This window comes from Pteropus vampyrus, unplaced genomic scaffold (genome assembly GCF_000151845.1).
Source record: "Pteropus vampyrus isolate Shadow unplaced genomic scaffold, Pvam_2.0 Scaffold250, whole genome shotgun sequence".
NCBI classification, from domain to species: Eukaryota; Metazoa; Chordata; class Mammalia; order Chiroptera; family Pteropodidae; genus Pteropus; species Pteropus vampyrus.
In genome coordinates this window covers 1042012-1052989 of record NW_011889031.1, presented here as the reverse complement: position 1 = coordinate 1052989, position 10978 = coordinate 1042012, and the positions used below count along the sequence as shown (strand labels likewise).

Here is a 10978-nt window from a genome sequence, read left to right as displayed (position 1 = left end):
TGTGTCTGGACCATGCTATTTATTTTAAATAGCTTTATTGAGATGTAATTCATATACCATACAATTTACTCATTTATAGTGTATAATTCAGTGGGTTTTAGTATACTCACAGCTATGTGCAACCATCCTCTAAGTCAATTTTAACATGTTGGCATCGCCCCAAAAGGAGACCCCGTATCACTCCGATCCCCTACTGCAGCCCTTGCGACCACTCACCCACTTCCTGTCTCTGTTCTGGACATTTCATAAAACGAAATCACACAGTTTGTGAGCTTTCGTATCTGGCTTCTTGCGCTTAGCATGGTATTTTCACGGCTCATCTGCATTGTAGTGTGGATCAGTGCCTTGTTCCTTTTTCAGGGCCAAGTAATATTCCGTTGTGCAGACCAACCACGTTTGGTTTATCAGTTTATCCATCGATGGGCATCTGGGTCGCTGGTACATTTTGGCTACTGTGGCCAGTGGTGTTTACTTATTGTCGCTTCGTGGTATGCTCTGATACTGCTGGGGCACGTTTCGGCCTGTCACTAAGTGTGAGGACATGCCCCCTTGTTAGTGAGAACTACGTCCAGCTTCTCCCTTCATCTCCCGACAGACACCCCGTGAGGCTCCCATGTCGCAGGTGAGAGAGCTGGCCTTTGTTTTTATTTCGATCTGACTCCGTTTATCCACGGACCAAACATGTCCTGAGTCTTGCTGCGTGCTGGGCACTGGGCAAGTGCCGGAGCTCTAAGGTGACGAGACAGACATGGTCCCCGGCCTTCTCTGCTGTGCCGTTTTAATTGTAACAGTATTGGAGTCTAAATCGATCTCTGGCAAATTAGATGTTCCCTTGTCACTAATGAGAAAAATGGCTCCTGGTGATTATCTGCTTATTACATCCCAGGCACCGTGCTGTGGACTTCAGCTTTGTCCTTTTGACAGTTCGAAATATCTCCAGAATCTGGCCGCTTCTCTCCACATCCATTGCTGCCCCTCAGGTCCCCCTTGGATCACTGCTGTCGCCTCCTCCCTGTGTCCACGTCTGCCATTCTCGCTGTTTGTTCCATTTTCTACCCAGCAGTTAGTGGGATCTTGGTAACACCGATATTTGTTTCTATGGCCACGGTCACACATTACCCCAAATTAAGTGGCTTAAAATAACACACATTTATTCATTCCCTTACACTTTGGGAGTAAGAAGTCCAAAATCAGTCTCACCGGGCCGGAATTAAGGTGTTGGCAGGGCCGGTTCCTTCTGGGGGCTGCAGGGACCCGTCTGTCTCCTTGCCTTTTCCAGCTGCATTCCTTGGCTGGTGGCCCCTTCCTCCCTCTGCAAAGCTGGCGGCGAAGCATTTCTATTCAGTGGTCACCTTACCTTCTGTAGTCACATCTCCCTATGCCTCCTTCTTATAATTTAGGGACCGCCCCGGCAATCTGGGATAATCTCCCCATTCAAGATCCCTGATTTAATCACCTCTGCAAGGTCCCTTTGGCCACAGTGAGGCCAAATTCCAGGAATTAGGAACCTGTGAGTATGTGACACACCCAGTTCAAGTCTGTCTGTCCCTCCTCTGCTCAGAACCCATCCCTGGTTCCCCAGTGACCTCAGGATCAAGTCCACCGTTCTCCTTGCTGCCTGGAGGCCTGGCTGGTCCCTGCCACCCCCGCCCCGGCCCCTCCTCTTGTGGGCGCCATCTTACATCAGCTGGGAGACGACGCTTCTCTGTCGCCTCAGGACCTTTGCCCATGCGCTTCCCTCTGCCTGGGACATTCTTTCTCAGGACTCTTTGCCTGGCTGACCGAGCTCTGCTCTCAGCTCAGATGTCACCTCCTCAGAGAGTCCTGCCCGGACCGTCCTGCGTGAAGGACCCTCCGTTCGTTGAATCCTTTGTGGTCATGCGCTCGTCTCTCAGTCACCTGTTCTCTGCCTCTAGTGGGTGTTCTATGGAGCAGATCCCGTCACCACCTAGTTCCTGCCGTGGCCACAGTGCCATTAGATTCTCATAGGAGCACCAGTCCCTGGTGCCACAAAGGTTGGGGACCGCTGGATTAAACCATGGGCATTCATTGTCACCGGTCTGGAGGCCAGCAGCATTGGTTTCTTCCGAGGGCTGAGGGAAGGATGTGTTCTAGGTCTCTGTCTTTGGCTTATAAAAGGCCACCTTCCTCCTGTGCCTTTTCATATCATCTTGCCTCTGTGTCTGTCACTGTGTTCAGACTTTCTCTATTTTATAAGGACACTAGCCGTGTTGGATTCAGGTCCACCCTAACGACCTCATTTTAACTCGATCACCTCTGTAAAAACTTCCTCTCCAAATAAGTTCACATTCTGAGATTCTGGGGGTTAGGGCTTCAACAGTCGAATCTTAGGTCCCCCAATTGAACCCGTAGCAGGGGTTGAGTGCGGGTGCTCTGCAGCCCAGCAGCCACTTCCTAGGTGGTGACCCAGACACGTCACTTCCCCTCTCTGGGCCTCATTTTCACATCCATACCATGGGATAACCGTAGAATTCCTGCTGTAAGATTCTTGTGAAAAGTAAGAGCATTAATATAGTTAATGTGTTTAGAGCAGGACCTGGCATACAGGAAGCGCTCAATACGTGTTAGTTGTTATCATGGTTATTATTTGAAGCGGGAGACTCCGTTGTGGCATCACTTCCTCCAGGAAGCCCTCCGTGATTGCCCCAGGCTCAGTCAGGCCATCCTCTGGGCCTCCTTAGTGAGTGCCCTCTGTGACTTCCTTTAGAGTACGTCTGGCCCAAGATAGGGATTTTGAAAGAAAGACCATTCTATGAGTTGGCCGTTTTTTGTTGTTTTTTTTTTTTCCCTTCTCCTTCATCCAGATGTACAGTTGGACCACTTGAGCCTCCTGAAGCAGTTCGAACACCTGGACCCTCAGAACCAGCACACATTTGAGGCCCGAGACCTGGAGCTGCTGATCCAGACGGTAGCGTGAGGTGGAAGGGTAGCTACAGGCAGAGGATTGAGGGGGACAGTGGAACACAGCGCAGGACATGAGCCCGCTCACCCCTGCCTGGCGTCCAGCAGCTGCAGAGAGCCTGGTGCTGTCTAACGACCCTCCCCAGAGTCTCTACAGAAAAGCAGACATGTGGGCGGGGTGGGCTCAGCTCCATTCAGGCCTGGTTTCAAATCCCTTCCCAGCTTTGTCCTTCCCACATGACCGGAGTGGGAGCGTTCCTTCTGTGCCCTTGTTGTAGGCAGAATAATGCCCCCCCACCAACAAGGATGTCACACCCTAATCTACAGAACTATGTGACCTTATTAGGCAAAAGGGATTTTGCAGACAAGGTGAAGTTGAGGGTCTTGAACTGGTGTGATGATCCTGGAATATCCAGGTAGACGCTAAATGTCATCACAAGGAGCCTCAAAAGAGGGAGGCTTGATTTCAATAGAAGCTGCAAGGTGACAATGGAAGCCAGAAGCTCCCCTGCTGGCTTCGAAGATGTTGGAACACTCCACAGCACCGAATCGGCTCCAGAAGCTGGAAAAGGCAGAGACATGGATTCTCCCCTAGAGTCTCTGGAGGGAGTCCCGCTCTGCTGACACCTTAATTTCAGCCCAGTGGAACTAATTTCAGACCTCTGGCCTCCATACTGTAAGATGATAAATGTGTGTTGTCTTAAGCCACCAGGTTGATGATAATTTGTTATAGCAGCCATCAGAACTAATACAATCTTCATCTGAGAAATGGAAGCTACAGCCCTACCTCCTGGGGAAGGCCAAGTGGGGTGGGAGAGTGGAAGGGGATGCCCAGGCCCGCCCCTGCCTCTTCCAGGCTCACCCCTCAGCCTGGCCTGGGCCCTGCTTTTCTGGCCTACTGGAGCTCCATCTAGTGGCTGTGAAGATAATAGCAGCAGCCTTTTGATTGCATCGTCTACGGGCGCTTGGCTCAGTCCCTAAGTGATGTTCTTTGTCACTAATTTCCAGAACATTCCAGAAACTGCCCACTTTTCCCCAGCCCCGGTGTCATCCTCCTGGTCTCAACCCCTAGCATCTCTCGTAACCGCTTCCTCACCGGGCACTTTCCTCCACGCTGGAGGGCAGGGTTTCACAACTCAGCCCTCTTGTCCTTTGGGGCCAGATAGTTCTTTGTCATGGGGGTCGTTTGTGCGTCGTATGATGTTTAGCAGCATCCCTGACCTATGTGCATTAGATGCCAGTAGATGTCCCCCACTTGTGACAAGCAAAAATGTCTTTAGACATTGACAGTTTTCCCCTGTGGGCCACAATTGCACATGGTTGAGAACCCCTGCTGGACCATCTGTTCAAACAGCATGAATTTACTGTCCTACAGTGTAAGACAGAAGTCAAGAAGGGTCTCCTGAGGCTGCCATAACAAAATGCCACAGACTCGATGGCTCAAAACAACAGAATGTATCCTCTCACAGTTCCAGAGGCCAGAAGTCCAAAATCGGTATCGCTGGGCTGAAACCAGGGTTTGGGCTGGGCTGGGCTCGCTTCAGAGGTTATAGGGGAAAACCTGCTCCTTGCCTCTCCCGACTTCTGGAGGCTTCCGGTATTCCTTGGCTTGCAGACACATCATTCCAGCCTTGGCCTCCATCATCACGGGGCGTTTTCCTGTCTCCCTGGTTCTTTGTAGCCTTTTTATAATGACACCAGTCATTGGATTTAGCGCCCACCCTAATCCAGAGTAGGACTCCATCTTAACTAATTACACCTGTAAAGACCCTATTCCAAATCATGTCACCTTCTGAGGTTCTGGGTGGATGTGAGTTTTACGGGGACACTATTCAACCCAGTATAGTATTGTCATCTCTGTTTTACAGAGGTGGAAATTGAGGCACAGAGAGGCTGAGTAACTTGCCCAAGATCACACAGTTAGTGGGATTTGTTTACACAGCAGAGCCCAGATTTGAATTCTGGGTAAAATAATTAGAGACCTCATGCTCATTACCGGTTAGCCTTAGTGCTTTTCATGTAAAGTTCACCTCCTGTATTCTTTCTTATTCCTCCAAGATCCTGAGATTGTGGAGGACTTAAAAGAGCTGGGTTGCTAATGTGTCATCATCCTAATCTCTTCTGAACAAAGAGAGGAGGCCAGAGTAGGTCAGAGAGACCAAGAAATGAGACCCAGGACAGAGTGGAGGTTGGGCCAGGCTCAGAGTCAAAGGCCTGGCATTTGGAGGTTGGATTAGGGGTTGGACACAGGTGAGACAAGAGTGGCCGTGTGCCTTTCCCCAGGCCACCCGCGACCTTGCCCAGTACGACGCGGCCCATCACGAAGAGTTCAAACGCTACGAGATGCTCAAGGAACACGAGAGACGCCGTTATCTGGAGTCGCTGGGAGAGGAGCAGCGGAAGGAGGCAGAGAGGAAACTGGAAGAACAACAGCGACGGCACCGAGAGCACCCCAAAGTCAATGTGCCTGTAAGGACCCCGATCTGTGCCTACCCCCGACCATGTCCAGCTCTTTAAGCTCCACGAGATAGGGACGTAACTGAAAAACTACAATACCCAGCAGATCCTGGGGCAAAAAGTCCCCTGTACTATATCCAGCTACCCCCCAGGGGATGCTGGGAGTTGTAGTTTTCTTACTCGAGGGGCAAGACATTTGAGAGATGGGGATAAAGGGTTCTCTAGCTTTTTCCCATAGGACCCAGCCTTCTTGCTCATGAGCCCCTGGCTCTCCCCTCCACAGGGCAGCCAAGCTCAGTTGAAGGAGGTGTGGGAGGAGCTGGATGGATTGGACCCCAACAGGTTTAACCCCAAGACCTTCTTCATACTGCATGGTAAGGTGGGGAGGGAGTCCCAAGACCCAGGCTGAATTCTGAGGCTCTGACTTTTCAGGGGCCTGAAAGCTAAGGAGGGGTCTCCCCCATCTTCTTGGGACTTAGGCAGGCCAAGGAGGTCTGAACCTCTCTTCCCTGGTGGTCTAGATTGCTAGAATCTTCCATGGAAGAACCACTGAGCTCTAAGAACGGGCCAGTATCTTCTAACCAAGCGAACCAGACTTAGCTAGGCCTGGGTCCCCTCCCAGAGGCCCTGGTCCCCGCCAGGAGCGCTGTCACTAAGGGCGGGCTGCTCCCTAGTAACCAGGCCTCTAGGGAGCCCCTTCTCCACGGTGATTAAGAGGCCGTTCCCCTGCATTCTATTCCTATCCGCAACGTAGTCTGGGTTTTGCCAGGCCCCCTCAGATGTGCCCAGGACCCCAACCCAGAAGCTGTCAACAGAACTTAGCAGGGCCCGGTTCATTCAGTAAATGTTTACTAAGCAACTTCTAAGCACCAAGCTTCATGGAGACCCCGTGGATACATCTGTGAACAAAACAAAGTCCCCCTCACCCCCACACACATACAGAGCCAGTGATGAGGCAAACAGATAATTCCATATTCCAGTGAACCTAAGAGACGGTGGGGGTGTGAGATACACTAAAATTTTTATACTTGCTACTAATTAAACTGACAAACCATTGACGATAAGATGCCTCTTGATTTCAAGGGTGAAAGAATATGGGGGGAATACATCTCAGAATAAAGAAAGTAGGTTCTACAGTAGTCTCAGGTAGTGACATGGACCATGGAGATGAGGACAGCAGGATTAAAGGCCTAGAGTGACGGTCCTGGGTAGCCTGATCAGGAAACGTTTTGCTAGACCAGCATTGTCCAGTAGAACCTTCTCTGCTGACGGAAGTGTTCCTCGTCCGTGCTGTCCAGCACCGCAGCCACCAGCCCATGTGGCTATTCAGCACTTCCAGTGTGGCTCTTAGGACTAAGGAACTGAGTTGTTTTTTGTTTTTTGGTTTTTGGTTTTTTTTTTTTAGTGTTCATAAAAGTTTTAGGATTTGTATTTCTGGTAAAATACACATAAAATTCCCCATCTCAGCTGTTTTAAAGTGCACAGTTCAGTCTGTTACGTGCATTCTCACTGATGTACAAACAAGAAGAATGTTCTTCCTCCTTATGGAACCGAAACTCTATTAACCAACAACTCCCCGTTACCCCTCCCCCCGCCCCTGGTAACCTGTATTCTTGTTTCTATCTCTATGAATCTGATGACTCCAGCTAGCTCATACAAGTGAAATCGTATAGTGTTTGTCTTTTTGTGGCATAATGTCGAGGAAATGAATTTTTCACTTGATTAAGCTAAATTAATTTGCCCCATGTGGCTAGTGACTCTGCTGGATCAGAAAGCATAGCCGTAAGGCGATGACCTTTCAACAGAGAGAACTCAGTGAAGTGAGGGGTTGCACCTCGCAGATGTTTGGGGGAACAGCACTCTGGGGGGATGGCAGGGGACACACACACACAGGGAAGAACGGACTCGGTCCGTCCAAGGTCACAGCCAGGGTAAGGAATTTGGATTTTGTTCTGTCTGTGGTGGGACACCACAAAAGGGTTTTGAGCAGAAGGCTGACGTTATCTGCCTGATGGTGACAGACTTCATCTGGGTGCTGTGTCAAGGACAGATTGTAGGGGTGAAGGCCGAAGCCTGGGGCCTAGTTAGAAAGCACACGGTGCTGGTGGCTGGACCATGGGAAGGAAGAAAGAGCGTTCAGATTCTGGGTTCATCTTGAAGGTCAAGCTGGTGGGACTTGCAGATGGACTGAGGAGGATTATCAAGGAACGAAAGAGTCCAGGATGACTCCAAGGTATTTGGCCTGAGCAGCTGGTAAAGGGAAACAGAGAAGACATGCTTGTTTGGCAGGGCAGGTTGGGAGCTGGGTCTATGTGAAGGCTGAGTTGTCTATTACACATTTACGTGGAGATAGAGTTAGTAGTTGGATATTCAGGAAGATGGCATTGAAAGCTGTGGGACTGGAGGGACCCACCTAAGGACGTGCTGGCCAATCGTGCTGTCTTTGTTTGATGGAAAATGTTCTGTGCCACCCAGTATGACAGCCACCAGCCACATAAGGCTGTTGAGCACCTGACTTGTAGGAAGTTGGACTAATTAACTGAAATTTTGATCTTATTTCATATGAATCAATTAAAATTTAAACAGCCCATGCGGCTACCGTATTGGACGGATTTGAAGATTAGACAGAGAGGAGGTCCCGGGCCAGAGCCCTTGGGTGCACCAAGCTGTAGAGGTCAAGAGGAAGAAGAAGCCAGCAAAGGAGGAAGAGGGGTGGCTGGAGAGGAGAGAATGATGTTCTGGAAGCCACAGGCAGAAGGTCAAGTTAGACGCGGGCTGAAAATGAACCGTTAGTTTTGCAGCGTCAGGGGTTCCGGCCACCTCAGCAGGACCAGTGTGGGTGCGGATCTGAGGGAGCAGAGGAGGCGGGGGCGGTGAGCCTGGCCTTGCGGCTCGATGAGCTGAATTGGCAAGGAGAGGCTCCTCTGACAACTGGAGTTGGCCCGGGCCTGGTTACCTGGGGAGGCAGAGGCCCCAGCACCCCCTGGATCCTGGGCAAAGGGGTTGACCCTGTGCCCACATTACCAAGTGCTGGGATCAAGTCGTCCTATAGGATAGTGGCCCCAAGAATGGTCTCAGCGAAGCCCCACCTTCATCGAGGCCATTCCAGGACCCTGGTTGGTAGGTAGGAAATGGGCTGTGCGGGCCACGGGTCTATGGGGAGCTGAAGCCTGGAGTCTTTCATTCTGCCGCCGGACACCCGTTGTTACCTGTCCTCTAAAAGAGACCCCACATCAGCCCGAATTTCTTCTTTAGCTCGTCTCTCCGGGACCTGACGCACTCTGTCCTCAGTCCCCCAAAATACCTTGTTGTCTCTCCCTCAGATATCAACAGCGATGGTGTCCTAGATGAGCAGGAGCTGGAGGCCCTCTTCACCAAGGAGGTCAGTGCCTTGGAAGCGACGCGTGCAAGGGACGCTCAGAGCAGCTACGCGTCCCCTCGGGGAGCCTGGTGGTCCCCTTAGGTACCCGTGGATGTGAGTTATGGGAAAACTACAACTTCCCAGCATCCCCTGGAGCAAAAAGAGGCTTCCAGGAGAGGCAGGGTGCCCCAAGGACTGATGGGAGTTGAAGTTGTCTGGTGCTGTGTGCAAGGACGTGGAGGTAGCCTAGGGAAGAGGTCGCCCTGGACTGCTCAATATGCCTCGCCTCTCGCTTGACCCGGCAGCTGGAGAAGGTATATGACCCGAAGAATGAGGAAGACGACATGCGGGAGATGGAGGAGGAGCGACTGCGCATGCGGGAGCACGTGATGAAGAATGTGCGCGGAGCCCCGCCGCGCGGGAGGGTGGGAGCGGGGCGCGGGGAGGCCCAGCCGTGTCGCTTACGCTTACCCTTACCTGGCTCCCCAGGTGGACACCAACCAGGACCGCCTCGTGACCCTGGAGGAGTTCCTCGCATCCACCCAGAGGAAGGAGTATGAGGACGCCGGCGAGGGCTGGGAGGTGAGGACGTGGAGAATTCAAAGGTCCTGAATGTGTCTCGCTCCCAGCCCTAACCTTTCTTTCCGCGTTCCCGGCCACTTCTCTTACTCTCTGGGTCTCCGTCCTGCCCAGTCTCTGATCTTTGTCCCCGTCCCCAGCTCCCAGTCCGATCTCTCCCATCCATACACATGGCCCGGGCCTCCCAGCCTGCTCTAAACCTCTGCTAGCAGAGTCGCCCGCAACATGGGTGGCGGGGAGGGCATGGCTGGAGTCGCCTGCTGATGGCCCCTGTCCCCACCCCGACAGACGGTGGAGATGCATCCTGCCTACACGGAGGAAGAGCTGAGGCGTTTCGAGGAGGAGCTGGCCGCCCGGGAGGCAGAGCTGAATGCCAAGGCCCAGCGCCTCAGCCAGGAGACAGAGGCTCTGGGGCGCTCCCAGGACCGCCTGGAGGCCCAGAAGAGAGAGCTGCAGCAGGTGACCCGCTGGGGAAGCTGGGCCCATCCTCCAAGCCCCTGGCGGCCCTTGTCCTTGTGTGTGCAAAGGCTGGGAAGGCCTGCGATCTCTGTGTTAATCACTGGTAGAGCCTCAGGTGCTGGCTGCCATCTTGAATAAGGGCGGACGTTGTCCCCACCCCTGATCGCTCTTGGGCCGCCATGCTGGATAAGGGCAGGCGCGGGTGCTGTAAGAGGGAGAGGGGGGTGAAAAGGCCCAGGAGGGAGGAGAGGGGTAGACTTGGTGAGGGTTCAGTGAGGGCTTCTCTGTCCCAAGCTGTGACCCCAGCCGTGATGGGGGACGAGAGGTGGGGGCGTGGAGAGAACCGGATGTCTGTGAGGAAGCCCACCTGTCGATGAGGGAGAAAAGCTGAGGCCCTCAGAGAAAGGACTGAGCACTTAGTGGGTTGTGGAGACTCAGCATCATGGCGGCACTGTCCTCTGCCCCCTGCAGGCGGTTCTGCAGATGGAGCAGAGGAAGCAGCAGCAGCAACAGCAGCAGCAGCAACAGCAAGGCCACAGCGACCCAGCCCCCGGCCCTGAGGGACAGCTCAAGTTCCACCCTGACACAGGTGCCGGCCTCTGGGCCCAGGGAGGAGGGGCTGGGGGTCGGGACTCCTGGATGGGGTTGGGTCGGGGAAGGAAAGGCTGGGGTATCTAACGCTACCATTTCCTCTCCATTTCCAGACGATGCTCCTGTTCCAGCTCCAGCCGGTGATGTGGCTGCTTCAGAAAAGAAGGTTCCTGAACAGCCCCCCGAGCCACCTCAGCTGGATTCTCAGCACCTGTGACCCCAGAACCCCAGCATTCTGGTTCCGGCTGACGCAGCTGATGGGAGGAGAGCGAGGTGTCACGGTCAACCTCCCCTGGAGATGGCGCGTGTGGCCTCGTAGGGGAAGGGGACAGAGTGGCTCTTCCCACATTGCTGCCTGGGCCTCCTGTCTGCCTCCTCGGCTTCCACGGCCTCCCAGTCTGCAGTCCCTTCTCTCTGTCCTCCTCCAAGGGACCTGCCTTCTCATGTCCATTTGGACGCTCACCCGTAGGGTCGGCCTGGCTTACGGACGCCCCCTCCCTTCCAAGGGGATCGGCCGTGTCCCCGCCTTCCCAGGTGGTTTGGCCTCGCTGCCCCAGGTCAGGCCGCTCCAGCATCCTGCATCCCACAGCTGCCGGAACCCTGCCTCCC

At 53.3% G+C, this 10978-nt stretch overlaps 1 protein-coding gene across 1 annotated transcript in view; it reads left to right on the top strand.

Annotated features, from left to right (window-relative positions):
• NUCB1 (nucleobindin 1) overlaps positions 1 to 10855 on the top strand; it is a 16317-nt gene extending 5462 nt beyond the window's left edge. Inside the window, exons 6-14 of the mRNA XM_011374585.2 lie at positions 2826 to 2929; positions 5206 to 5391; positions 5663 to 5753; positions 8703 to 8761; positions 9046 to 9138; positions 9230 to 9322; positions 9608 to 9778; positions 10250 to 10367; positions 10483 to 10855. Coding sequence (XP_011372887.1) covers positions 2826 to 2929; positions 5206 to 5391; positions 5663 to 5753; positions 8703 to 8761; positions 9046 to 9138; positions 9230 to 9322; positions 9608 to 9778; positions 10250 to 10367; positions 10483 to 10586 — 1019 coding nt within the window. The 3' untranslated portion in view covers positions 10587 to 10855. The remainder of the gene's footprint in view (positions 1 to 2825; positions 2930 to 5205; positions 5392 to 5662; positions 5754 to 8702; positions 8762 to 9045; positions 9139 to 9229; positions 9323 to 9607; positions 9779 to 10249; positions 10368 to 10482) is intronic.
• Positions 10856 to 10978: the final 123 nt, after the last annotated feature.